This window comes from Syngnathus leptorhynchus, chromosome 1, assembly GCF_054491065.1.
Source record: "Syngnathus leptorhynchus isolate UIUO chromosome 1, UIUO_Slep, whole genome shotgun sequence".
NCBI lineage: Eukaryota > Metazoa > Chordata > Actinopteri > Syngnathiformes > Syngnathidae > Syngnathus > Syngnathus leptorhynchus.
The window spans coordinates 23,098,310-23,126,014 of NC_141195.1; the positions used below are offsets into that span (position 1 = coordinate 23,098,310).

The window sequence follows — 27,705 nt, forward strand, 5'->3', positions numbered from 1 at the left end:
TTAGCTTCTCGTGCGTTTGGTTTTTCCCACGGGAGCGTGGAGGCATTTGTTTGGACATCTCGAGACGACTCGGACACAAGACAAAGTCCCCGAAGCGGCGCGTGTTTATTTCCAATTGCCCCACTGGCAGCAAATTCATTTTATTCTTTTCAGCCTCTGTAAGCAAATGCAACATGATTTTTTTTTTTTTAATTCATCCAAATTGGTTCCCCCGGAATTGGACTGCTGATGGAAGCCAGATTACACGTCTGGTTTGTGGGCCGAAACCGCAGAATTGGACCTAAAGTGATGACGTCTCAAGACCCGAGGCAGGGAGGCCCCATTCGAGGCCTCCCAAAACAATCCTATTCCATTCAAAAACAAAACATCTGCTACACTAAAAGACTGTGTTTTAATCGTTTCCTGTTTGCAATGTTTTTCTTTATAAATGAGCTAATTCAAGCAAGATGAAATGATTGCATATTTTAAACAACAATAAATGCTGTAGAACAATTCGCGGCAAAAACTGTTGGCTTTTTTTCTCTCTCCCTCAAATCAAACATGCTCCTGGGGGCTCAGTCTGGAGTAAATTATCAACCACTGAATAATGCATGGAAAGAATGCATTTCAAATGAAATAATGTATGATTTCAAAATAATTGGCTCTACATAGGCCACATTTGTTTTACTATTCACTCGAAGGAACAAAATATAACATAAAAAACGTTCCGTGTCCTCAACGAGATCATTGGCTTCCAGCTTGCGATTTGCATTTGAGTAAAATGTTTTCAAAGAGATGAAAAAAAGTTGACATAAGAGAAGCAAAGAGAGATCGTGCAAACTTCACACAACAATATTGGGAAAACACCACTATAGAGCTGTGAGATATTTGCTAACAGTCCACATGCAAGTTTTTTTTTTTTTCAAAGATCAAAAACAGGTTGTTTTATGGCTCGCCTTGAGACAAAGTCTGGGAACTCCTAAATTTGGCATCCATTCTCTACACTGCTTAAAAAGTCGAAGAAGCTCGCATATTTGGAAATTGTGCCTTGGAGAAAACACAAGCTCTCAACTGTGACTGCACTAATACTGCTATTTCTTTTTAAATCAGCCACAAGCCTTAAAATGTCTTTGCACAAAACAAAATGATTTGGGCTTTAGAAATTCTTGCATAACTTCACACAGATAAAAAAAATGATCGCACCTTTATCGGCACAATTATTATTTGGAGGGTTCCTTCCCGGCCACTGCCCCCCCTTCGCCATCCTCGGAGGGGAAATGAGTTCAGCAGCTTTAATGCAATCTCAAACATGCGCGCACACACCAACTTTGTCGCAATAGCATGAACACACGCTTTCCTTGTCGAGGGGGCGGAGGGGGTGGGGGGGGGTGGACAAGACTATCGTGGTTTCTATGAATAAACAATGTCATTTCTTTTCCTGCATGTTATGCGAGCAGCGGTCGTAAAGATGCTGCTGCTGCTGCTGCTGCTGACCTCGGGAGAGGACACGCGGACCTCCCCTTTAAATTGCCGCTGCCCCTTTAAATACGTCACGCGCCTGCCTGACTCGCCGTGCGCGTCGGTGCATGTGTGTGCGGAGTGTGTGGCGACTGCGGTCGGACTGTGGTTGTGTTGTGTTGCAGCCAGTCTTACTTTTCCCGTGTTTAGCGTGCGAAGCGATGGCAGTGTGCAAGAAATGGCTGTGAAACACACTGGCCGAGCGTTGCTAGCCCTGCTCGGGTTGCTGGCTACCGCAAACGGTAAGTTTGAACCGAGCCCGAGCACATTTTCGCCTTTTGTCTCGTTCGATCGCTCGCTCGCTCGCCGTGTGTGCGCGCGTGTATGCGCGCGCGCGCGCTGGTGCTTGATCCGTGTTGTCGTTCGCTCCCTTCCCCGCCATGGCGCCGCCGCTGCGCACTGGAAGGGATTTGCCTCACCGCGTCGAGCTAGCGCTGACCCATAAATAAAGTCAAATGCAAAAATGCATTGGGGGGGAAAAAAAATAAGGGGGAAATGAAATCACAATGAGTGCGAATGTTTGCCGACACCTGCCGACTACTCGAGGAGCCGAAGCAAAACAACCGGGTCGTGCTGCTTGTTTACGTCGGAGCGTCTTCGAGCTAACAGTGTTTTTATTGAAGAGCGAATACATGGATGGATTTGTGACGCGTACGGAACGAGTTGGTGTTAAGCTCATATTTGCGCTTTTTTTTTTCTTTCTAATTATTTATCCCGTCTCGGTAGTTTGTGCGTGTCGATCGGTGTGCTGCGTTTGCTATCGCCTTCAACGTGCTCGATCATGTGGATGGAAAGCAGGGCTTCCACAATGGCGGCCTATAACCCACTTAAGTGGCTCAAACGTGTTTGGGAGTAAACATTGAGCAATTGCACCGGTGTCCATTTTGGCAAAGGGGTGCGAGTTGTGCGAATGCTACCATGAGCGCACGACCTTTGCGTATTCACAAAGTCCAGACAGGCGTCACAGTTCAAGTCTGGTTAGTATTGTGATGGAAATGTAGTAAGTGGGGGTCTTGGAGGGGCGCGTCTCCGGTCCCGGTTTGACCTGGCCCCGTCTTGCCTTCTGCTACTGCTGCGACAGATGATAGCAGCTGCCCAGCGCGTTTTCTCGAGCAGAGATGGGAAAAAGTGCTCACACGCTTTACTTAAAACAAACTTGTAGCCTGGTCTATCACAAAGAACAACTTTTTAACTCGAGTACAAGTCAAAAGGTGGAAATTGTTGTATTGCTGTACAGAAAAAATCTGTATTATAGATAAAAGAGATGGGGGGGGTAGGATTTGAAAAGTTCTTTAACTTCTTCCTACCCCTTTTCGAGCTGTCGTAATTGTTAAGTTATTTACGACTTGCTTGGGACATTTTGTTATTGTCCTGTTTTCTTTTTCCTTTTATATTTTACTGATATCTTTTTTCAGTTTTTAAGCTTGAAATAAAATTGATCAATCAATTCAATTTCAGGGCCATGGGTAAAAGTTAACCAAGCACGTGAAGTTGGGAAAACACTTTATAAACAGACATCACTCATGTCTGTTTATAAACTTCATCTAAATAAATTTAATTACCTAATCTCTTAGGTAAGGCCATGGATGGGGATATTGTGCTTCTTTGACTCTGTTGATCCATCGTTTATGTTGTTGGAATCGTACGTGGGTCTCTCCGCCGTAGTGGATGTGGCAAAATCGTCGGAGATGCTTCATTCGTTTGCAGCTTGGCTATTTTGATTCTTTGGTGGTTTTTGGTGTGTTTATCTATCGGCAAGACATGAAAAAAGTGATAAACTAATTTCAAGGAGCATAAAGGACACATTTGTCTTCAACTGTAGGGAGTAAACAAAGTCACGTCTAGAATATAGAAGATTGGCCCAGTGCAAACAAGTCAGAATATTTTCAAAGTTGGCCACACTTTGCTCGATCTCGACAAGCCGTCTCCCCTTGTTGCGACTTGCCGCAAAACCGATCAAGCTAAAGTAAACTCAATGTGTAATGACAAGCTTCTTCATTTGTGTGCTTGAAGTGCAAAAAGTTGACATTTTTGTTTGGAATCACTGATAGAAAATCTGGTCCCAAATCAAAAATGGCTTCAAACAAAGTAAAACAAAAAGAGAATTGTCAACATATCTCCTCACACTCTGGTTAAATCTTCTACTGAGATTATCTGACAAGTTCCATTTAAAAATAGCATCCTATAAACTGCAGGGCCTGAAATTTCTACTTGGTACTGTGACACAAAATGGCTTCATCTGCCCTAAAACCAGAATTGATTTACCGTGAAGGATTTAAAAACAAACATTTTGATTTTTAAAAAACCTGAATGGTGCCAATATTGGTGGCTGCGTGTAAACGTGGTCGTTGACGGCCGAGTGCGAGAGTGGGCTGGGGGTGGAGTTGGAACCTATGCAGACAAAGGTGGCTGAGCTTGTCACAGGAGGGGGGGGGGGATTGGTTTGTCCAGCTGCCGGTCAGGGTCTTTAGTGAAAGGGGGCCCTCAAATGACTCCTTCTGAAGGATTACGCAATGTAAGGCCCGAAACCAGACCAACCTGAAAATCGCTTGCAATGTGATCTTGGCGCTGGTTGGGGAGCGGCTCGCTCCCGTAGCCACTTTGGCGTTCAAGCGGCTAATGACCTTGACTTGCCGTTCAAAATTGGAACGCCAGTATTGTATGGTAAACCGAGCTAACATGGGGGCGGAGCTAGTTGGCAAATATCTCAATCGTGTTCACCTTGCTTAGGCATTTCTATGCTTCTCTTTCTTCATTGAATGCATCTCAAAAATAAAAGAAATCATCTACACTTAGCACACGCTGAAAAATCTCAAGCGCATGAAGTATATATATGTATATGAATTATGTATGAATTTTTGCGAGCTCCGCTGAACCTCTCGTCTTCTGTTTAAATCTCGTGTCAGCCGATCCTGTTTGTAGTCAGTATTTGCCATCGACAAGCGAGCTGCACACAGATTGAGGTCAAGTGTGAGGTGGTCTCGTGTCAATAACGACCCGGGTTGTGCCCGGAGGCTTAATTGGCGCGGCAGACGGCGTGCACTGTGACTGACCCGGCCGGCGCGGGCAGCTAGCTACTAGCGAGGGAACGCCATCACCGCAGGAGCCGCAATTTCACTCACAAGCGGCCTTGGCTGCTTCATTGCGCAGATCCTGCCGTGGCGCTTGACGTCTGGCCGACGTTCCTCCGCTTTTCAAATCGGTTTTCTGTTCTCTGTGAGCGACATATTTTTCACAACAATATCTAATTTGACAGTTTGGGTCTGAAATCATTTGTGGCGGCAGATGGTTTGTATTTGTCAATTGTCTTTTGAACACGTCGTCTGTCCTCGACTATGTCGCAAAACTGAAGTAGTAGCCGTCTTCTCGTCGTAACGCTGCCCCGGAGGTTGGCGCCCGGACTGGATTTTCCAATCGGATCGGTAATTTGACTCCGCGATGCAGACAAAGGTTATGACTTTGTGCTTTCCCGGAGCATCGATTCGGAGGCATACTGCTACTGTATGTATGTGTGTGTGTGAGTTGAGTGTTTGCCGTGTATGGCGGCGTCTGGTGGCGGCTGTTTGTCTTGATCAACTCTGTCTGGTATCCGCGGCGATCGAATTTCAGCCGGTACATTGGGGTAAATGACGCTGCGCTCTTGGCGCACTCGCTCGCCGACTTTGGTGGACGCGACACACAAACGCACTCAAGCCAACGTGTGTGCTGTTGAAGGAAAACTGGTTTGGGCTAAGGTGCTTTTTTTTTTTTTTTTTTTTTTTTATAATCCCTTCCTCACAACATTTGTCATTTCCTGCCTCAGCATGCACGGAATGATAGGAACTTGACAAACACACGGCCCCATGTGTTCTCTCTCTTGTTGCTGTGACTTGCCCCCTCCCTCCACTAAGTCAAAGTCTAGACTGGGTTTTAATGACGCTCACAGCCGGTCCCTCGGGTGCACCCCGATCACCAGCCGGGGGCCCCTTAAACCCCCCCCTCCCTTTTATATTGTCCAGCCCAGACCCCCCCTCCTCCTCCTCCTGCCCAGTCTGGCGCTCAAATATTGGGGGTTGTCGCTATTGGCCGTGGCGCTTTTTTCCTCTGCGCCCATCCCCCCCCCACCCCCAGCCCTCTGCTCTTTGTTCACGTAGGGCCGCTGCAATCCCTCCTCATGTCGTCTTAATCTGGGCACAAAGCACGAGTGTTGTAAAGAGCGACAATAATGTGCGTACACGGGCACATTTTAGGCTACAGACTTTAGCGCTCGCTGCTTTTTCTGCTAGGTCGGCCCCAATTAGCTGAAACCTCCACACTGGGCCATGCCTGGAGTGCAGCCTTCCGCAAAACAAACTTTTGGTTGACCACAAACCATCAGTGAAGGACTTGAGGCCTACTTTCAGCCGTGTCTGCACGGGCCACTTGGATTTTTTTTCCCCTCAACTTTGTTTGTCTGAGCCAAAGTGCTGCTCTTTAGTGTGCAAAGTGTCATGAAGTTGCTGAGATTGACGCCTCTTACGGATTGCGAGGTGTGGTGGAAATATTCCCGCTCACGGTGCTCTTCTTCCCGAGTCAAGCTTAGATTAGTCACATCGCAATACGTGACACATTAAAAAAAAAGAAAAAAAATCTCTCCCACACAGGATAAGGCTTCAGTTGCACCAAAAACGGCTTTTGTAACTTTGCCGTTGGTTGACGCAAGCACAATTTGGTTTGTGTTGCAAGATGGTCAACCTTATGATTGAGAAAAAAAAAAAAATCTGCTCAGCCACACTGCACATATCTGGTCAAAGGGATCCCACCGGATAAGACAGAAGATTAGTGGAAAGCTTGCCACGCTTCAATCTTTTCTCTCTCTGTGCCAGACTTTGTAAGAGCTTGAACCCACCGTCACGCTTCTCTGGAAGAGAAGAAAGATAAGAATTGCTCTCCTCTTTGTGGCCCCCAGAGGAAGTCTTCCACCGAAGGACTCGTTGTCGGTCGGTGGTGACATGTTACTCCGAGGAGGCTACACGGATTTTTTTTTATCTGTTCTGGGATGTCATCTCCACGCCTGCTCGGGCGTTTGCCAGCATCCAATGTTGTCAGGCGCCTGTCTGATGGTGGCCAAATGAAAACATGTCTCATGTGGCTCCAAAATGATTCCATTTCACTTCACCATCACTGCTACTGGTTAAAGTGGGCGGACCTTGTGGGCTCGAATGACCTTACGACCCTCTTGGATCGCAGCCACTTATTTTTGTACAGCACGGGGCAACTTGAATGCCCAGCTATAAATTGGGGTCAAAGGTCCCGTCAGTCTACAGTAAAAACAGGAAATAAAAGTGGTCCCGTATTTTTTGTGTCTCGTAATAATGAAATATAAAATTACTGATATGCGTCGCGGCGCCCTGACGACAATAAACAAACAAGCGGCTTGAATTGAACTTTTTTTTTTTCCTTCTCTTCCCCTCCCAGCTCTTCGTTGTAACTGCACAACGTGCGAGAAGACGGGCTACGAGTGCGAGACGGATGGCGCCTGCATGGCCTCCACGTACACCATCCAGGGAAAGGAGCAGCACATGCGCACCTGCATCAACAGGGACGACCTGGTTCCGCCCGGGCAACCCTTCTACTGCCTGAGCGCCGAGGGCCTGCTCAACACTCATTGCTGCTATGTGGACTACTGCAACAGTCTTGACTTGAAAGTCCCCGGTAAGGCTTTTGTCGCGAGGAGGTGATAGGACCCGCGAGGAGGTGAGACTCACGTGTGTGTCACCCCCTCAGTGCTCACAAAGGAGGACGATCCGGGCTCGGCCGGTTCCTGGGGTCCGGTGGAGCTGGTGGCGGTCATCGCGGGGCCCGTCTTTCTCCTCTGCGTGCTGCTGATGGTGGGCGTCTTCCTCTTCCAATATCATCAGAGGGCCTACGGTCACAGGCAGAGGCTGGAGGTGGAGGACCCGTCTTGCGACCATCTGTATTTGGCCAAGGACAAGACCTTGCAGGACCTCATCTATGACATGTCTACCTCCGGATCAGGCTCTGGTAATCACATGGTTTTTTTTTTGTCTTCCAAATATGGGCCCATTTGAAGTCCAAAAGAATCTCAGGCCACACGTGAGCAAGATCTTATCACAATCGGAAATAGTGTCACAGAGGATATTACAAGACTGGAAACTTTGCATGGCAGCAATTATTTTATCTGCGGTCCAAAGTATAAGAGTATAAATACCTTGCGGTTCCGCAGTAAACCGCTCGGAATGTGTGCAAACAAGTCTGTGACGGGAACACGATGAGGTCATGTTGCACACCGGCAGCTGTTAAACATGCTTGACTTTTGAGTGCTTGACTGTTCCGCGCCGCCTCCCTTGCCTGGCCGTTTTTTTAATATGTCTTCTACCGCCCCCTACAGGCCTGCCTCTCTTTGTGCAACGGACGGTGGCCAGGACCATCGTGCTGCAGGAAATCATAGGAAAGGGGCGCTTCGGAGAGGTCTGGCGAGGGAAGTGGCGCGGCGGCGACGTGGCGGTGAAAATCTTCTCATCCAGAGAAGAGCGCTCCTGGTTTCGAGAAGCCGAGATCTACCAGACAATCATGTTGCGCCATGAAAATATTCTGGGATTCATCGCGGCAGACAATAAAGGTCAGGCAATGAGAAGGAAAACAAGACCTGTGCTAAAAGGAGCTTGTTAAGAAGGTTTTCATCAACTTTGTTGTTTTGACATGTGCGTTCTGCTTCAGACAACGGCACATGGACTCAGTTGTGGCTGGTGTCCGACTATCACGAGCACGGCTCCCTTTTCGACTACCTGAACCGCTACTCGGTCACCATCGAGGGAATGATCAAGCTGGCGCTGTCGGCCGCCAGCGGTTTGGCACATCTGCATATGGAGATCCTAGGCACTCAGGGTGAGAGGAGCTCGGCGGCGTCTCGGCTTTGTAAAAGCCACCCGACGTTAAATTCAATACGCGTCTCGTAGGTAAGCCCGGCATCGCTCACCGGGACCTCAAGTCCAAGAACATCCTGGTGAAGAAAAACGGCATGTGCGCCATCGCCGACCTCGGCTTGGCCGTCCGCCACGAGTCCATCACCGACACCATCGATATTGCCCCCAACCAACGCGTGGGCACCAAAAGGTCAGCCTCGACACCATCCGGACCACTAAGCCAATCAATTGGATTTAAAAATCACGTTTTTGAATAAACGTCCGCGCCCGCCTCGGCAGGTACATGGCCCCGGAGGTTTTGGACGAAAGCATCAACATGAAGCACTTTGACTCGTTCAAGTGCGCCGACATCTACGCTTTGGGCTTGGTGTACTGGGAGATCGCCCGCCGCTGCAACGCCGGAGGTGAGACGAGCCCACTCTGAGCGAGCGAGCAGCTTCAAACGCTGAGCGCTGTTCCCTCTGATCTGATCTGGCAGGTATCCACGAGGAGTACCAGCTGCCCTACTATGACCTGGTGCCCTCTGACCCCTCCATCGAGGAGATGAGGAAGGTGGTGTGCGACCAGAAGCTGCGGCCCAACGTGCCCAATTGGTGGCAGAGCTACGAGGTAAGCGACATACTAGACGTCCGTTCTACAGCTCGGAATGTCAACAACAACAAAATTCTGCTTGGAGCCCTAAATAATAAACAATACAGCTTTTGGCGTCCCAAAACTTTTGTATATTACTGTATATACAATATTAAAAAGAGAATTTCTTGTCATTTCAATGGGGGAAAGATAATTTGAGTTATAAAAACTTAGTTGCAAAAAATAATTCAACTTCTCCAAGCTCTGCTGTATACACTTGAAGTTGTGTCCCAATACTTTTGTCACTAAATGTATGTCTTCTCCTTGTGCGTGTGCAGTCGCTGCGCGTGATGGGCAAGATCATGCGCGAGTGCTGGTACGCTAACGGTGCGGCGCGGCTGACGGCGCTACGCATCAAGAAGACGCTGTCGCAGCTCAGCGTGGAGGAGGACATCAAGATGTGAAAGGAGCCCTGCCAGTTTTCAAGCCAAGGCCTACCTCACCTTTTTAGCCAAAACTACTGAGACCCACCAACCCTGTCCAACGTCCTCGTGTCTACCCCCCCCACCCCACCCTGGAACCCCTTCCCGTCGTCTTGGGCCGCAGCACTACCACTGTTAATATCATCTCACTTTTCTTTTCATCTCCCAGATGGCAGGAACTACTATTGTACAGATTTCATGATTTCTTTTTTTTTTTTTTTTTTTATTCACTCCAAAATTTTCCCATCCATGTAACAGCTGTGAATGTTTGAGGAAGGCGGAGGCCATGTTTGTAGTCCCATGTGAAAGACTACAAACATATCCTACCGCTGTCTCCATCGCTAACTCGAGGTAAAAAAAAACAAACAAATGTGACCGTGCGTAGCTTCCTCTGTACAACCTGCAGGCAATCACCCGACTGGCAGGGAAAAATGTTTTTTTTTTTTTTTTTTAATTTATTTGTGACTTTTGACTTGATGTGGATGAACACTGTGAGACGACCGGCGCGTCGCAAATCGGCGCTCGCCTGTCGTCCAAACGGCGCGGTGACACAGGTGCGTCGGGCCGAGAGGTCGTATCAAATGTTTTTATTCTTTTTAATAGATATACTGTATATTTCAATATTATGCGTTTCTCATGAATTGTGTTTTCTTTTGACTTTCAACACTACTGATGATGGGTACCTTTTTTTTTTTTTTTTGGTTCTTTTTTAAATTAAATAACACTCCCCTTATCCGTAAGCACCAATGTGAACAGTGATGGTACTATGGCTATTTTTTTTTTTTTTGTCAACAAAACAAAATGAACCTGCTGGATTTTCTTTCGTTTTCATTTTTGTTTTTCCCTCCTCGCCTTTCTCATCTGTTGGTACTACTGATCCCACATGTTTGCTGCATCTGATCTTTTCTTTTCATGGTCGGGTTTTCAGGGCTCAACCACACAGATGTAATTAAAAACACCTCTCACTGACACTGGAATACTTTTAGGGAGCCACCTAAAATTCTGGAACCGGTTTGAATGCAAAGCAGAGAAGCATGATGTCAAAAGTAGTTCCTGGATTGACTGCCAAAGTCGAGCTGCATGTTTCTCATTCATTTTGTTGGCCTCGGCCACAATCAGGAATCTGTGTGTCCATGTTTGTTTGCGTCCATTCCATGTTGGTGTCTGTCATGCATGCAGCCGGGGAGAGACAGGAGACAGATTGTACAAAATGTACAACGACCCTGTCCATGTTTTGTTTTGTTGCCATGCATACACGGCTATTAGACATTCTGTCCATGTGTAATATTTCAAGATAGAAAGATCATGTTGTGAAAATGTTTTCAAGATGACTGTATATAGATGATATACAATAAATTTCCTTTTTTTTTTTTCTTAAGTGACTGACTTCTGGAATCTTTTTGCTTCATTTTGAAAATAGCTGGCAAATTAACACACACCTATAAATAAAATATGTTCGGGCGAAACGCAGACTACACCTTGAACTGGTCGCCAGCCAGTCGGAAATATTCAGATGAATAAAGGATCGGCACCAAATGAACTTTGATATAACAATGCAGAATTGTTTTTTTAAAAACATGGTACTCACCAGTGATGCTTCTTTGTAGACGATCCATCCAAGCAGTGTGGCGTGAGTGGTCGAATAAATCTTGCATTCCACGACGCGGTTGAAACAAACCAGCCAGCTACAAACATCGGATTTATCCTTTAAATATCCATGTTTGTCTTTTTAAAGTCCACCTTGAAAATGCTAATTTCAGTCAGGTCCCGTCGTCCGCGCCCGGTGAATTCCACTTGAGTAGCACACACAATTTATTTCTTCTTTTTTTTTTCGGGGTCGTCGATTGAATCTAAAAGGAGCGTCAACTCAATTAATATTTTTCTTAAGAGTACTTTCTTTGCGCCCCCACTAACTTATACACCGCTTTCTGATTGAAACTGCATTTGTGGTATAGCCTGATAAAAAATCCACCTGTTTTGATTAACCTCAGGTGTTGGGGTCGGCCATTTTGCTAGTTTCTATTTTATTTTTTTTTATTTTTTTGCTACTTCCTGTCCACTGAAAATGACATTTTCGACCTTTACGGCTCACCCGATTTCTCAGTCCGGTCATTTGCAAGGCGGGCCCTAATTGGTCGTTACGTGAGCAACTGTGACGTCACTTTCACCTGACAGAGTTGGATAAAAACGTGGGGATTTTTACGTTGCATTATTTAAAACACATAAGAGCTGAACTCTGATTTATTTTGACAAAAATGACTGTACACTGAACAGCCATGCGGACTAAAGAATGAAGGCACTCATCAAAATGTTTTGCCAATATTAAAACTATTGCTGGAATGGAAAAAAAAAATGAAAAGTGCACATATTTAAAATGCATTTTTATTTCTGTTTACAAGAAACAAAAGCAGACCAATATGAGGGGGCATCAAAGGAGTGGGAAACTGTATATAAAGAAACCTCTGGCTTCCTGGAGGGGGGGGAAAAATCTGTACAATTCAAAAGAATATTCTTACAAAACATGCCACTTACAATAAAAATCAATATATTTATTTGTCATCCCTAAAAGTATATCTGCTGTACAGATGCAACATCTTTTTAAAAAAAGTAGGTGAGGTTAAGAAAAAAAAAAAAAAAAAAACACAACTTCAATTTGAGCAAACGTTTTAAATTATAAGATATGGAGAAAACTTAAATTAAGATTTCAGAATAGTTGAAAATGTCTAAAATCCAGTGAGAGGCGTTAGGTCTCATGATGGGCTTCCCTTGAAATAGGAACATTGCAAACACACATGTAGAATCACTGCTTGGGGGATACTTGATCAATATCTACCACTTGAGCAAACTTCTCCATTATATATATAGATAACTAGATAGATAGATAGATTCATAAGAGTGCAATTCATTACCGGGTTAAGTCTGGGGTGGATTTTGGAATTATTCCACACATGAGGCCAAGTAACCATTTCACAACACATTCACTTCTAGAGGGAAGATACAAAGAGAAGAAGAAAAAGCTTCCATTCAGGGGGAGTCATCCGATTGGCGGCAAAGATGGAACATGATTTGGTAAGCATAAATACAAAACAAAAATTACATAAATACAAACGCTATGCACCACCCGCCCGTTTTGTGTCACGTGCATTCCTTTATGTCATCGCCTGGGCTTCTCCTCTTACCGCGTTGTTTTTAGATTTCGACAAACTGAGAGCTTATAGCAAAAAACACCGATAGAAAAACAGGTTGATGCAAAAAAACACACTCTGGTTCATATACATAAAGATATTAGTTTGCCATTTTACATATATTTATACCTATGTACAGCTTTTTGTTAAAATGATATCCAGTGGTTGATTTTTTGTCTTTCTTCCATCTCTACAATTTCTTGATTACAAAGAGACTTGCTGGCTAACGCAGGCCCCAAATGCATAAACCGTTATATACATTTGTACAAGTTTGCATTTTTCTTTTCATCCTGTGAGGTGTTTGGGTTTTTCTTTTTTTCCTGGGGAAGGAAGGGATAACATAGCAGTGAGGGATGTTTTGAGTAAAGCTCCCTTTAAAGACTTTTTTTTTTTTTTTTTTTCCCCTTTCGACTCTCAGGTAGACGAGGAAACAAATGCCCTTTTATCCAATTAGTCTTTCCCTGCCATCGGTTGAGCCTGGAGGACAGGACCGGCGCTAGAAAAACACACACGCGCGCACACACGCGCACGCACACACACACACACACACACACACACCAACACATGCACGTGGGAAGTAGAAACGCCGCAGGCTGCACTCAGGCAAAAGGAAGACCCACAACAGCAGAATGTTTTTTTTTCTTCCGCAAAATCCGACGGAGGATGTGAGCGTGATTGATTGAAAGAGGACATTTTAGTAGTCGTGCGTGCGTCCGCCGGCGGCGGCGGACAAGAAGAAGACGAAGGGGATCGAGATGGATGATGGCGGTGGCAGGCGGGATTGCGATGTTGAGCTTCTGATTGCCTTTTAGTTGTGATGCTTATCAAAAAACGCTTCCTCTGTATAAATAAGTCACGAATAATAATCGTCATCGGGGTGGGCTCCGTGTCGTAAATGATCATCAGCATAGAGTAGACTGAGCAAACCTGCTGCTTAAGATTCCCTGCTTGTCCAAGAACGGCCCCTCCCCGACCCCACTTTCATTCCACAGTAGCAGTCAGCAGTTTTGTCGTTTTTTCTTCTTCTTCTTCTTCTTCTATACAAAGCGGTGGTCACTTCCCCGCTTCGATCAATGAGGTAGACCGGGTCCGACGAACCTTTTCGGACTGCGCGTCGGGGCGCCTCCGGAGTCACTAACAGTTCATATTCAACCAAGATTGTCTCGCTAGCCAACGTCGGCGTCGTCTTTATTGATGATTCTATGAGGGGGGCGGGGCGGAGGGGCGGGGCAGGGCAGGGCGGAGGTGCCTTTTTGTCACGGGCGGCGGTGTGATCGCAAGTGAGAAGGGAAGTACTGTAGGTCCAAAGTAGAAATGCAATACGAGTTCATTTGTAGGGTTCTAAAATGGCTTCTTTCTTTTCTCATTGTTGATGCGTGGCGCTTTTGTCATGATTGTTCCCAATACTTTTTTTTTTTTTTAAAAGGGCCAAGCAAAAACTGTGATTGGGGGAGGGGGGGGTGGAGAAATGCCCGCCCCATTGCTGTGGTGTCCACCATCAAAAGGGGAGGTGGTGGTGGTGCTCGCTGCGATGATTAATGCTCGTCAAACCTTTGGCTACATGCTCTACTGTCACTCGGAGTCGTCCCAAGATGGAGGCCAGCCTTCCTCCGCTTGGGGGAGAGCAGCTTATGCACTGGCAAAGTCAAGTTTTAAAAACAAACAAACAAAAATAGGCTTTGGTGCAGAAAGGAGGCCATGCTCCTTCCTTCCTTCCTTCGTCTCAGTTCATCCACTTGCGGCAGTTCCAGGCTCCGCAGTGGCACGGGATCTTGTGCTGGTCGTCCTCAAAGTCAAACTGGTAGTCGTAGGTCAGCTGCAATGCACAAACACGTCCGCTCACGCGTCGGTCGCAGTAAAGGCTTCCTTGAGAAGCCAACCGCCGGCACACATGTCGTCACAAACGCGGCGGTGCCTGCTAAGCGTCGTTAACTTAGCTCTTAACAAAATGAGTGTCGATGCATCGAGACGTCAGGACGGAAAGCGGCGACCGAGAACATGAAGGCCTCCTGAGTGAAAGGACGCGCAGCAAATTACCTCCTCTCCTTTGGGGATTCTGCGGCTGGAGATGATGATGATCTTGTCCTCCTTGTCGAACGTCACAACTTCAGCCACACAGTTGGGAGCGCAGGAATGGTTGACATAGCTGCCGTGGAGAAGAAATGGTGAAAATCAAACGGGGCCACACAAAAGGGAATGACATGATTTTGCAGCAAATTCAGAGGCGCACAAGATTGGGATCAGATTTGTTCTCTGCAGTGCCATCTGTTGGATTTGTTGGGGAACTACATCGTATGGAGAATAACACGGCACACTGTTTTTGTATGTATTGCTTGCTGCTCCGCTCTGGCAATTTTGATTCGATGAAACTAGTTTGGTTGAAGGCAGAACATCACAATTCAAATCACTCAACTTTCCGCATTAAAATAAAAAATAAAATGTCCTGCAATTGCAAATATTGCAGACGTTTTTGTTACCCCTTAAAAAAATGCGACCATATTGAAAAAACACTTTTACTGGCTCCTCATTGTATTTCGATATAAGACAATCATACCATCATTGAAGACATATGATGGTCCTCAGATGCAAAATGTCTTAGCTACCTCACTATTTTTCGCTAGGCCAACTAGTCAGGATTGCTTACCGAGCCGGGCCGCCGGTCAGAGTGGCGTCAATCACCTGCTCATTGTTGATGCGGAACATGTAGATGCCACGGTTCTGGGACAAAGGCAGAAGATGAGCCACAGGGCTTTCGGGTCATTTTGTGGCCACGCAAACCTGGGGCGCACGTACCTGCAACTCGTAAATCTTCTCCCGGCGGTTGGCCACCTCATTGCGGATGACGGTGCCGATGTATTCGATGACCATGGTGTGCTTCTCCAGATCTTTGGCGGCGTACAGACCTAAGCCCTGAATGCGAGAGCGAGCCAGGTACACGTTGTTCTTCCACTCGGTCTTGAGGCGCCGATACTGCGAGGACTTGGAGTGGACGAACTGCTTGCTGTATGGCGTGTTCATCTCGCAGGTGAAGGTGCTCTGGTAGGCCTTGGACACGCTGGTGCTGTTCAAGGTGTGCGGCCTGGGCACAGACGGAAAAGAAAAGCGCTCAGTAGCGCTACAAAAACAAACAAACAAAAGGTGATGGCCTCTTTGACCCCAAAAAAAAAAAAAAAAAAAAAGGGCCGCAACGCAGGCCAAACGTACCTTTTGCACTGTGTGGGCACTTTGGGCTCGGAGCGAGCGCAACCGGTGGGATTAATCATGAGAGGGAGCTCCATCAGCGGGTGACGGCCGTATCGGAACTGGTAGTTGTGGCAGTTCTCCACGCCGGGCAACTTTGATACAAGAAAGGTGAGGAAAATGGTGTTCAATGTGCTTTGGGCCGACAAGACCGTGCCACTGAGATTCGAACGGAGAAGTTCACAACTAATGGGTAGCTCCAAATATTTGTCTTCTTACCGACTCAGTGATGCGCATGACGGCGTGAATGGTGAGGCCAAACATTTCTTCTCCTTTGACGTGTTCGGTGAACAGCTTCAACATGGAAGATTCGTCTCGCAGTTTGGCAACCTTGTGAACCACTTGTTCCCAGATTCCTACCGAGAAACGGGATGAAACGTTTCGTCTCCGCCGCGAGAAGCGGGCACCCGAGTGTATTTGGAGTCTTACCCTGCGGCGTCATGTCACGGTACTGCAAATCCTCCATGCCGTGTTCCAGAACACGCACCTCAAACAAAGGGCGGCCGTCGTCCTCGCTGATGCGACAACGGTAGCGACAACGCTTGTTGGGCACGCGCGTGCTCCAGTAGATACGCGTGGCCTCGTAGCCCACGGGGAAGATGGCGGTGGGCGAGTGGAAGACGGCCATTTGGGAAGGGAGCAGCTGGCCGACGGCGTGAAAAATGAGACCGCCGACGCGGAAGAGATGGACGCGGTCCCCTCGCTGCAAGATGCTGGCTATCTGCTTGACTTCGTCACGCTCGATGTAGACCCGGCGTAAGACGGCGAAAGAGCAGAGCTCGTCTTCGCTGGGGCCCTTGAGCTTGTGCTGGGTGCACAGCATGGTTTTGTCTTTGAAGAACATGCAGCGGGCCCGGATGGCGCAGGCAAAGTGGTAGACGTTTGGGCAGCGCAGTCGGTTGCAGCTGTTGGTGGCGCCCGTTTTCTGGCAGCACGCGCACAGCGTGCGCAAGCCGCGACGCAGCGCCACCTCCACGTTGATCAGCGCCCCTCCTTGCGTCTCGTATACTTCGGTGGACCACAGGGCGCAGTTGAGGTGCACCCACAGGTCCACGTCGATGTTGAGCAAGCGGGCCGGTCCGTCCGTGGCGCCGTCGCCCTGCTCGTGGCAGAAACAGCACTTGCGCTTATCGCGCGGCAACCTCTCGGGTCGCAGGGTAATACGGAGGCGCTCCATCAGCTCCGACACCTCGCGCCCGCTCTCCTTCTTGGAGCCGCCCTTACGGATGGAGATGACGATCTGCAGGCGCTTCCAGCGAATGCCCTTCCATTTTTTCACGTTGGGGACTAAGAGCTCCTCGTCGGGAGAGAGAGGCCTGCGTTGCTTCACCGCCTTGAGAGAGGACTCCGACGGGCTGGCGGGATCCGCCGCGAGCGGATCGCCGGCCGCTTCTTCCTTCTTGGCAACGAACGTTAGAGGTTCTTCTGGGGGAGCGGCGGGGTGAAATACCGGATCGGAGGCCGTCTCTGGAGCGGCGAGCGTCGCCGGCGTCGAGTCGTCGCTTTCCGGCTCCATCTTGATCTGAACAGCGGGCGGAGAGGCGGGCGAAGGGGATGAGACTTTTACGGCCGGCTTTTTGGAAGGTTCCTCCTCATTGGTCGGAAGCGGAGCTGGGGTCGAAGGGCGAGGGGGGGATGGCGACGGAGGCGGGGATTCCTCCGCCGGTATAATGGGAAGGTGGCGCACATCTAAGTCGTTTACTTTGGTGGTATAACAGTGCTGGACCGTTTTGTCGTCGTTGGCCGGGAATTCCTGAAAACAAATGGGATCAGACAAAAAAAGCCAAACAAACTTGCGCTAGCTGATCCAAGTGAGCTTGGACTGACCTGTTTGATCAGTGCCAGAATGTCCACTTGTTTCTTCAACGTGCAGCCGGGCAGAGACACGTCAAATTGCCGTAACCACTCGTCCTGACCGGATGAGGCGTTGTCCTTGAGACACACGGCACCTGGAAGACACGACGGAAAGAATCAGCTGAGCTCTATTATCAAATATGCTGGATTTCCAAGAAGAGCTTGCTTACCTGACTGTCCGGGACCTTTTCCAGGATCATCCACTCCAGGGTTCTGGGAAGGGAAGGTCACCTCGTACGAACCCGGCATCCTTATCTTGAGCAGCCGGGCCGTTGCCGCCATCACGTCGTTCAGTTTCTGAGAAAACTTTTCAGTCAGCTATGCGAGCGGAGACAAGATGGTCTGAATCCGGTCGTACCTTGGCTGCCATGGAGGACAAGGTGAAGGTGACGGCCACCTCGTTACTTTTGGCCTTATCCCAGCGATTGGAAATAGAAACCGCTCGTCCGTCCGCCGCTTCAAAAGGTTTGCTCTCCGAGAAGGCTGCCATGCGAGAACAAGGCGTTGTAGTAATGCTGGCACTCGGGAAGCTTCTCCATTGTAATTGAAGACAAATCTCTCTCTTTTTTTTTTTTTTTTTTACCTGGGATGGCCGTGCGAGGAATGAGAGGAATGACAGGGGAGATGGCTCTCTCCGTCTCCTCTTCCTTTGGCTCCCGCAGGCGAGGGAAGCGCGGAGTTTCTTCTCCGACGTTACTCTCCGGGGAGGACGCCGGAATGATGCTGTCTGGGGCGTCCTCATCGTCGCTTTCCATCCTTTCCCCCCCAAAAAAATAAATTTGCGTTTTGCTTCAGAGCATAGGAACACGCGAGACGGGAGCAAAGAAACCCCGCTGTACCTGATGTCCTCGTTCTGGTTATGTGGCGGCGTGGGAAGCGCCGCAAGGATGTCCACACTCTTTGTCTCCTCGCTCACCGCTTCTGCACACATAAACAATATGAGAATTTTTTTTTTTTTTAAAAAGTGAGATCAAGTTGAGAACATTTCAAAAAAAGTGAGATTTGGGGCAACTACTCAATACAAACGTCCGGGTTTTTACCTATGTGTTTGTTTTTCAAATCTGCATTTTTCTGACCCTGAGAAAGTTCCTCCCCGGGAGTCACTCCATTCAGCAGCTTGTGCTGTACAGAAGGCGGAGGTGTCGGCGGCAGCGAGGAAGGAGGCGTCGGCGGGTTGCTGAGGTTGCTCTGTGAGGGAAGACCATCCTTACCTTCTTCAACAGCCCGAACAAAACGATCACGGCGGACACGAGATTTGACCTCGGCTTTACCTTGGTGACTAACTGAGAATAGTAGTCGGGGATGTTGTCGAGCATGGCGTTTCCAAAAGACCCTTTGAGTTGAGCTTTGCCATTGGCCGGGCTGCTCCCAAATGGAGCAAACAGGTCCAGGCTGGCTGTGATGGAAGGTTCCATCAGGGGCAGCAGAGAGAGACCCTGCAAAGTAAAGCTCAATTAGCAGCCAGTACGGAAGGAATCACTTGAGAAATGTGCGTGTACCTGTTTGAGTTGCTTTATGAGTGCTTCGGCACTTTTGCCAACTTCTTCCTTCTTATTCTTCTTGCGTGCGTTGAACCCCCGGTCTCCGGGTGCTTTATTAGTACGCTTTGGCTTTTGTGCTGGAGTTCTTTTACTAATAGACTGCAAATCCTGAGTGTCAAGAAAATAACTATATAGTATGTACTCCTCCACAGAAGAACTCGGTGAAGTAGAGAGAAAAAAAAAAAAAAAAGGATAAGAAAACTGACCTCCATATTTCGTGGAGTCCCTTGAAGTTTCTGTTCCAGCATTGCCAGTTTGCTGTTGATGTGGCCATTGATCTCATTGTGGATGCCATCAGAGGGCCTCTGGGCGGCAAGCTGAAGGTTCTTTGTTCTCAGGAGCTTCTGGAGCAATTGTTGTCCAGTTTCAGATCTGCTGTCATCTGCATTCATGAACGCAGAGTTGCTCCCCGAAGAAAGCAAGTCGCCCGTGGCCTCTCGCTTGATGGCACCAGATGCGGCTTCTCCTGCGCCGTCACAGTGCACCTCCCTTGGCTCCTGTTTAATGTTTTGCAGGGTCAACTTGCACAGGTCCGCTTGCGTGGAGCCACGCAGCGGGTGAGGATCCCGGCCGTCTGAGACATGCGGCGACTGTTGTCGGGCATACGATTCTGTCTGAGGACCGTTTGGAGTCGGCGCTTCGCCGAGCGACGACATCTGCGATTCCACTTTCAGCCCCGCGCACTCAAATGGAGTCTTGGCTCCCGGTGACCTGAGTGGAGACGCCTTGACTTGACCGTACGGACTTCCCCTTCCGGCTCGGCCGTCGGCGAGCGAAGGCGAAGAGACGTGGGCCGGGTGCGGGGAGGTGGGATGGGTGGGGCTCATGCCGAAAGAACCTCTCGGGGAACACGCGTGAGAAGGGGATCCCTGGGTACGGATCCCCGCTGCTGTCGTTAGTGCCTGCTGCTGGTGCTGGTTCGGGGTGGGCGGACGCATCCCGACAACTTGGCCTAGCGGGTTTCTGAGATCGCCGGGGTGCGCGGGTAGCGACTGACGTGGCGATGTGGGCCTGATCATGCGACTGTGGTCCACAGGAGAGCGCGGCACCAGTAGCTGCCCCCTCATAACCGGATGTTGTATGGCCTGGCCCATTTGCGGTCCCATGGGTCCGGGCTGAAAGTGAGTCGGGGCGCTCTGTTGCTGAGCGCACATCGCTCCCGGCTTCCCCATGGCGCCAAACGGAACGTGTTGCCCTTCCATTCTTGGCATTTGTTTTGCGGCGTGCGGCGCCTGTCCGGGTAACGCGTGATGTCTCAACTGACTTTGGGGTCCCTGACCCATGGGCATTCGCAGCATCCCAGGTCCCTGTCTCTGGGCAAGCATGGCTTGGATGTGTTGAAGCTGTTGATTGGGCGGAAGATTGCGCAAGTGTGGATTTTGAGCGATGATAGCCTGCACCTGGAGGTTGATGGGGGTGCGTGCGGCTGCAGCTGGAAGCCCGGGCCTCTGCTGCGCCATCCCGCCTGGCTGCTGAGTTCTCATCATGGCCATCATGGCCTGCTGTTTTTGCTGCTGTACCATGAGGCTTTGCTGTTGAGGATGATTCATGAGAACAGACTGTTGCTGGATGTTGGGATCTGGAGATTGCTGCGTGAGATTCGGAACTGGTTGTAGCCGTTGCTGCTGCTGCTGCTGCAGTTGCTGCTGCTGCAGCTGATGCGCTAAGAAATCCGCAGATGTCCCTTCTTGTTTAACCACCATCAAAGTGGGCTTGTCAGAACTCCCCGAATCTTGCCTCTGTAGCGCAGGAACAGGCAGTTGATGTTGTTGAGCCTCACCCGCCTGTTGATTGACCATTAAATTGGTTTGTGGATCAGGAAGTGACGGTTGTTGCTGCATGGAATACGTCTGGTCTTGGTGCTGCTGAGGTGCTTGTGGCCCCAAATCAGCTTGCGAATCATTTGCAGAGCCTCCCTGGCTTACGTGATTGGGGGTGGACGATCCACTATGCTGCGATGGAGTTTGGTTACCCCCGCTGAGATTGTCTCCCTCTTTCGTCTCCACCATTTGACTATCTGAAGCTCCTAAGGGCTGAGGCGTGCTCGTACCCGTTGAAGGGGATGAACCCATTTGTGGCGTCGAGGGTTGGGAAAGCCTTCCTTGCTCGTGGCCGGATTGGCTCATCAACGGCGTCGGTTGCCTTTGCTGCGTCATCGGTTGCTGCTGAACTTGAGCAAATGTTTTGGCGACATTCTGCTGCTGCTGCTGCTGAGAAGAAAACACGCGTTGCGCCAGAATGTTTTGTTGTTGTTGTTGCTGTTGAGTCAGCTGAGCCTGCTGAGCCGAGGGACCTCCGAGAATAGCGTGACCCGGAGATACATTCATTCCCTGCTGACCCATCATCGGAGCCCTCTGTTGTTGCGGAACTGGCTGGGTCCCAGGCAGCACGGGCTGGGATGCCACCATGGCTGGAGCCTGGTTATTGGGCTGGCCAGCGTTAAAATTCTGAGGTGGTGGAGCCACAGGTTGACCTGCACCCATTACTTGTGGAACCTGAGCTATGTTCTGCTGATTCACCTGACCGGCTAACATCTCCTGTTGCTGCGATCCGAGTGGATTCCCCATCAAGGCCGGCTGCGTCGGGGTCATTAGGGCCGACTGTTGATTTCGGTGTTGCTGCTGGCCCATCATGGCTTGCTGCTGCTGCTGCTGCTGGAGCTTTGCCATGTGCATCCTATGCTGAAGCTGTCTTTCTTGGAGAAGTCTGGGATCAGCACCCTGCATTCCAGCTGGCCCCGGTGGGAAGAATCCCGGCGGGGCGCCGGGGGGACACGCGGGCCGAGCACCGTTGGCTCCGAGAGCCACCGGGAGCTGAGGTTGGGCTCTTCCCATGAAAGGCTGACCTTGAGGCATCCGGACGGGCATTCCACCTTGGGGAACCATACCGTGGTGCTGGCTTATGACTGGACTTCCCTGTTGGCCCATCACCATCTGGCCAGGTAACTTGGGAAACATGTGAGGTGGGGTTCCCTGTGCAGAATGTCCAGGAGCTAGAAGACCTGGACCTTGTTGTTGTTGCTGCTGCTGTTGCTTGCTTCTATACTCAGCAATGAGATTGGTGTGCTCCTTCTGCTGCTTCCGTACCTGGAGCAAAAGAAATACTTATTGGTATTTTTAATACAGAAGCCAAAAGGGATTTTGCCATGAACACGATTGAGGATCATAATAAATCAATAAAAAAATGAATACGTTTTGAAATGTACTTACCTGGTCAAGCTGTTTCTGAATTTTGCTCTGCTCTTCGGTGACCAACTTGAGTTTCTCAGCATCGGACTCGGCAAATTCTCTGCCAGCTTTCTTGGCAGTGCGTTGCTTGGCGCAAAGAGCCTTACGAGATTTTCGATGGACCCCGATTTGTTCTTCCAAAAATTTCAACTGCATCTGGAGTAACTGCTGAGTGTGAACAAGCCATTCCTCATACTGGTGCTGTTCGGAATTATCTGAAACCGGAAAAATGACCTTAGACATTTGCACTTAAGGTACATTACAAATACGATAAACAATAACGCGGAACCGGCAGTGTAGTACATACTGATGATTCCTTGAACAAACGGAGGAGGGTTTGTTCTCGACTGGGTGGGATCACTGCTTTCTCCCTCCTGAAGGTAAGAATGCATTGAATGGGTCATGTCATCGAATGACAAACAAGCGTCACAGCTTACCTTTGGGGGCACGGATGGCATTTGACCTGGCTCTGTGCCTGAAGCAGACAGTCTTTGAGCAAGTAGAGAAACCTGTTGCCTGAAAAGAAAGCAAAACATGCAACTCAACACAATAAACAGTTGTCAAAGCTTTTTGTGCTTACTTCAGCCGTATTGTACAAAAAAACAAAACAAATGAAGACAGAAAAGCAGACATATCATTTACAGATTAAAACAAAAGGACGGCTTTTTTTTTTTTTTTCTCCACCCCTTTTAAATACCTGTTGATGCCCGGGGGCACAACCATGGGGTCCTGTGCCAACACTCTCTTGATACCCTTAAGGGCCACCATCTTTGCCTTGGCGATGGGATCCATGATGTCATCGGCGGCAAATTTGTCTAAATCTGCAAAAACACAGCCAAAGCAATATCTGTTGATACAGTACGTAAAAAAAAAACTATTATTGCAGAATCATTGCCCATAACGGTGGTTACCTTTGTCTGGGAAGAAATTGTTGGCCAGGGGCGACGGCTTCATCACAGGTTGCTGGGGTGGATGATTAAGCCCTGCGTGCATTCCTGGTTGCCCCATTTTCACCATAGCTTGCTGCTGGCTCATGGTCATGTGAGGCGACGACGCCATTGCGCTTCCCAAAAGCCGTTGTTGATGCGGCGCCATGAGCGGAGCGCGCGGCGCCATGCCGGGCGGGGCCATTGCGGCTTGAGATGGCGGGCGGTGGTGTTGCGGCACCATTAACGGTACGGGCGCTTGTGAGTTTGACTGCTGACAGGGAAAATGAGGCGCCATGCCTCCTTGGTGAAGGGAGCTGAGCTGTTGTTGTTGCTGCTGCTGCTGTTGTTGTTGTTGCTTCTGCTGCTCCTTCTTCTCGTGTTCCAGAAGATCTTGTATCAGGAGAGGCAGCTCGCCATCCAACGAGCTTTCTACTTTTGCCAAGTCTACAGCGGCAGAGTGTTGTCCTCCAACGTCGGGCAGGTCGAGCGCGTCGTCTCCGATGTCGGCGTGCGCGGCCACTGCGGGAAAAGGCAAGGGCCCGTCCTGACCTTGTAGAGCGTACGGAAGCCCCCCTAAACGAACAGAACTGAGAGAAGCTGACGAGTGCTCCTGCTGCGCTGGCAAAGCCGATGTTGCGTTCCCACCCAGCAGTAAAGAAATTTCATCTTTAACGGTATTCTGTCCTGACAACAGCTGAGGGGTGAGACGTTCGACTTTGACTTTGGAGTTAGCAGCTGTGTTAGGAGAGGGCGGCCTTTGGGTGGATGACCTGCCCGGCGAGGCCGGTGTCGTCGAGAGGGACCTCTGGCCAGACTCTAACTTGACTTGTTCCGCCACGGCAGATCCAGAGGCCGATGAAGGGGTTTCGCTTTCCGCTTCGACTAAACGCAGCTGGTCCGAGAAACCGTCCTTGGGGTCTCCTTGGTCTAGTTCGGGGTCAGTGTAAGCCAGCAGGTCGAACTCGTCACTATTAAGCAAGTCATCGAGATGTGGATCATTCGTTTCCAGGTTGTCCAGGTTTCCCAATTCGTCATCTCCTTTGTCTGGGTCCAAGTCAAGAGCTAAATCCTCTTCATCCTCCACACCGGCCTCGCCCGGGGCAACCCCGAGGCTCTCGAGATCAGGCTCCGGTAGTGCCTCGTTGTGTCCTTGATTTTGCTCTGGGACGAGGCTCGGTTGTGAGAGCTGCCGATGTCCGGCGCCGGGAGTAGTGGGACTCGAAAGTATCGCCTGGGGCTGCTGCGCAGACTGCTGAGGTAATAAAGCAGACAGTTCGCTCTGCTGTAATTTCAATTGGGAGTCCATACCCCCCTGAGATGGAACAGCACCGGCGAGTGCTCCGGGATGATGCTGCTGCTGCTGAACGTAAGGTGCTGGCATGTCTTGGGGGACAAACAGACGCTGTCTGGGCTGAGGTCCGCGAGGCATAAACTGGGGTCGAAGCGGCGGCCTCTGCGAGTTGTGTCTTAATTCGATAAACTGCGGAGGGGGTCCTTGGCCCATTGGTTGCATATTGTCTCCTCCACGCCCCGGTATGATGGGGTGAGGGTGACCCATAGCTTCCATAGCCTGGATGTTGACAGGAGAAGTGAGATTGTGTCTTATGGCCATAGCATCCACGCCAGGGTGGGGGAACCTCCTTGGTCCTGCAGCGGCATGCCACTGAGGAGGGAACGGTGGACGAGGAAACATGCCGTGAGGCTTGCTGGGCCCGCATGGCCTGAAGGACAGAGATGACGAAAAGATGTCAAAAAGTTGAGTGATATTTCTGACAAATTTTGCTAAGATGACTGCTTGAGGGCATACCTGAGTGCATTCGGATCCATGATGGCGGGGTTTCCTGTGGATGGTGGGCAAATGAGCTTGTCACCCAAGCCGCTGGCATTCACGGGCATCTTTCCCAGAGCAGCGGCCTGAGCGGCCACCGTGTTGACAGCCACGCGATCCTAATTCAAGAAGACAGCAAATGTTAGACTTCAGACTGTTTACCACGCGTGTCAATAGCCACCCCCGTTCAGCTGCTGCTTCATTGAAATAGTAAATTCTTGTTTTTATGTCCTTATTTTGCATGAATGGCATTATAGTTACCACACAAGTCAATTCATTAAGTCAAAAAAAAAAAAAAAAATGTTTCTTTTTGGTGACCCCTGCTTGAGACTTCCCAGCATGACTATTGAGATAGCAAAGCTTTCACTGCACCTGTGGATAAGGCGGTGGTGCTCTGTGGATCTTATCTTGTTGAAATGCAGCCGTCTCAGCTCCTGGCCATCCCGGAGATGCGTTGCCTGCAGCAGCTGCAGCTGCCTCCTTTTCTTGTCGCATGGTGTTGCGTTGCATTTGTTGTCTGATGAGAAATTCCCTCAATCTCTGACGCTAAACGCAAAAACACATCAATTAACAACAATAAATGGGAGGAGGACAAGAAGCGTTCTTTTTTTTCTTTTTTTTGTCCAATACTCAAATACCTGTCGATGCTTCTCCAGCTCTGAAGGACTCAGGCCCACCAGTGCAGGGTCTTGCACCGCCGACACGTCGGACATTTCTTGAGTGCCCGGCAAGGATGTCTGATGAGGTGCATCTTGAGGGCGGACGGCCGCCACTTCTTGAGCTCCAGAAAGAGGTATCGGTCTCGAAGCGTAGATGTCTGCGATTGCCGTCGGCTGTGTTTGCTGCGGCTGACCCTGTGCCTGCTGTTGGGATATCTGAGTGGCCCCTCCGCTCGGGCCAAACGGAGGTGGGGGCGCTGAGGGTTTGCCAGATAGGGAATCCCCGATGGGACTACCGCTGGAATGTAATTGAGGGGACTGATTTGGATTCGGTGAGCTTTTGAAACTTGCGGTTCCGTCCGGTGCAGCGGACGTGGGGCGGGGGGGAGGTTTGTGGACAGTGACGAACGGGTCACGAGACTGTGGCCTGGAAGGTGGCTGCGAAGAGTGATCCGGGGACTGGAAACGTGGAGTTGCGGGAGACTGTGCGGAATAGGCATCGTTGGAGAGGCCTCCTGGCGTGTGGGGAGACTGACAGCTGCCCTGGGATTGCGGGCTGGAGGGAATCCTGGAGCACATTTCCTGTTGCGTTACAGGGTGTCTCTGGGCTCCGAGACAACCGGCGTCACCTGACTGCAACTTGGGAGCGAGTGAAGACTGATTGGGGTGGTCGGAGAAAGGGTGAGAGGGGGACTGCCTGTAGCCTTCAGAGGGGTGGCTCGGGGAGGCTCCAGAAGGAAGCGTCGTGCCGTCCCCTTGGTGCATCCGCGGTGTCAAGGGCGCCTTAAATAGTCCATCCCCGGACTCCAGCATCCCAGCAGGGGACCCGGCGGCGAGGTCAGGTCTTCCGACGGGAGCGGCGCGAGGCGAAGGTGCGCTCATATCCCCCTGATACTGGCTGGCGGGCGAAGAGGCGAGCGACGGTACCGGGGATGAAACGTATTCCGTCTGCAGAGTTCTTTGAGGGTCTCCGTAGTGCGTGTTATGCTGCGGCGAAAAAATGGGGGACTCGATGCCCATGCCGGCACTTCTTGAATGAGGACTCGGTAGAGCTGTGAGGGACTCTTGTGAGCCTTGCTGAGATTGTGACAAATGACCCTGTTGATGCTGTAACTGTGATCTGAAGTAGGGGTCAACCTGCTGAGCCCGTCTGGTGGCTCCTGAAGTCCCTGCTTGCATGTCAAAGGGGCCAAGACTAGCTGGCCGTCCCTGAGGAGGAGGACCCTGTGGGCCGGAAGCGGAATAACCTGAGGAGGACGCCTGTACGGGACTTGCCCCGGCATAGGATAAAGGAGTCGGTGGGTGGGAGTGACAACGCGGCGACTGAGGCGGGAGCTTGGCAAAAGGATCCGTACGGATTTCGGCCGATCCCGGCGTCTTTGTGAAACCATCTGAGAAAAAGACAGAGGAGGATCCCGAATCCGGGGGGAAAGGAAAGGGGCTTTCCGCCGAGCTCGGCTGAGACGACATGGACGTCGATCCGGAAGGCGGGGGGATCTGCAGATGTAAACTGGGTCTTTCCCCTTTAATACGCACTGGCTCTGTCTTCACGGGTCGACACATCTGACTCTCTGCCTGCTACGAGGTCGGAAAAGGAGAAATGAGAGAGAGAAAAGGTTGCCATTACAATGCCTACAACTTTCATTTGCCGCGGCGATGAGAAGCTTTAACTCACCTTCTGTGCCTTGTTGATCCTCTGAGCGGCTCGGTTGTCTTTGGCCTTTTGCTGTTGAAATAAAAACATGCTAAATCAAATTCATTGTGGCCCCGAAAGCAATACATTTTGGC

At 49.8% G+C, this 27,705-nt stretch overlaps 2 protein-coding genes across 9 annotated transcripts in view; one reads left to right on the forward strand and one right to left on the reverse strand.

The window, feature by feature from the left end:
- The first annotated feature begins 1,523 nt into the window (after window positions 1-1,523).
- On the forward strand, window positions 1,524-10,241 carry acvr1ba (activin A receptor type 1Ba). The gene is made up of 9 exons (XM_085913259.1): window positions 1,524-1,739; window positions 6,934-7,170; window positions 7,243-7,500; window positions 7,868-8,098; window positions 8,197-8,364; window positions 8,436-8,592; window positions 8,682-8,806; window positions 8,881-9,011; window positions 9,311-10,241. Exons 1-9 carry the CDS (start codon window positions 1,676-1,678, stop codon window positions 9,434-9,436), a joined length of 1,497 nt encoding a protein of 498 aa, XP_085769385.1. The 5' UTR covers window positions 1,524-1,675; the 3' UTR covers window positions 9,437-10,241.
- The window catches only part of kmt2d (lysine (K)-specific methyltransferase 2D), a 28,887-nt gene continuing 11,070 nt past the window's right edge, over window positions 9,889-27,705 (reverse strand). For 5 of the 8 annotated variants that reach the window (XM_085911984.1, XM_085911896.1, XM_085911810.1 and 2 more), the window contains exons 31-55: window positions 27,593-27,643; window positions 25,897-27,495; window positions 25,631-25,804; window positions 25,238-25,377; window positions 23,413-25,151; window positions 23,199-23,322; window positions 22,939-23,017; window positions 22,809-22,875; window positions 22,484-22,716; window positions 19,481-22,360; window positions 19,233-19,382; window positions 19,005-19,169; window positions 18,774-18,921; window positions 18,573-18,654; window positions 18,317-18,489; window positions 18,092-18,216; window positions 17,904-18,030; window positions 17,707-17,828; window positions 16,309-17,632; window positions 16,099-16,235; window positions 15,844-15,974; window positions 15,433-15,754; window positions 15,284-15,357; window positions 14,677-14,785; window positions 11,989-14,455 (exon numbers count right to left, since the gene is read on the reverse strand). In XM_085911984.1, the coding sequence (XP_085768110.1) occupies window positions 14,363-14,455; window positions 14,677-14,785; window positions 15,284-15,357; window positions 15,433-15,754; window positions 15,844-15,974; window positions 16,099-16,235; window positions 16,309-17,632; window positions 17,707-17,828; window positions 17,904-18,030; window positions 18,092-18,216; window positions 18,317-18,489; window positions 18,573-18,654; window positions 18,774-18,921; window positions 19,005-19,169; window positions 19,233-19,382; window positions 19,481-22,360; window positions 22,484-22,716; window positions 22,809-22,875; window positions 22,939-23,017; window positions 23,199-23,322; window positions 23,413-25,151; window positions 25,238-25,377; window positions 25,631-25,804; window positions 25,897-27,495; window positions 27,593-27,643 (10,368 nt within the window). In that variant the 3' untranslated portion in view covers window positions 11,989-14,362. Of the gene's footprint in view, window positions 14,456-14,676; window positions 14,786-15,283; window positions 15,358-15,432; window positions 15,755-15,843; window positions 15,975-16,098; window positions 16,236-16,308; window positions 17,633-17,706; window positions 17,829-17,903; window positions 18,031-18,091; window positions 18,217-18,316; window positions 18,490-18,572; window positions 18,655-18,773; window positions 18,922-19,004; window positions 19,170-19,232; window positions 19,383-19,480; window positions 22,361-22,483; window positions 22,717-22,808; window positions 22,876-22,938; window positions 23,018-23,198; window positions 23,323-23,412; window positions 25,152-25,237; window positions 25,378-25,630; window positions 25,805-25,896; window positions 27,496-27,592; window positions 27,644-27,705 lie in introns of all 8 variants that reach the window. The other 3 variants (XM_085911630.1, XM_085911553.1, XM_085911399.1) reach the window with 2 other exon arrangements.

Excerpts from the sequence above, each read along its gene's own strand:
- acvr1ba (XM_085913259.1), top strand. The coding sequence starts at position 1,676 with ATGGCTGTGAAACACACTGGCCGAGCGTTGCTAGCCCTGCTCGGGTTG. Across the intron at positions 8,099-8,196 it reads CATCGCGGCAGACAATAAAG|ACAACGGCACATGGACTCAG; the intron begins GTCAGGCAATGA and ends GTTCTGCTTCAG. Across the intron at positions 8,807-8,880 it reads CCGCCGCTGCAACGCCGGAG|GTATCCACGAGGAGTACCAG; the intron begins GTGAGACGAGCC and ends CTGATCTGGCAG.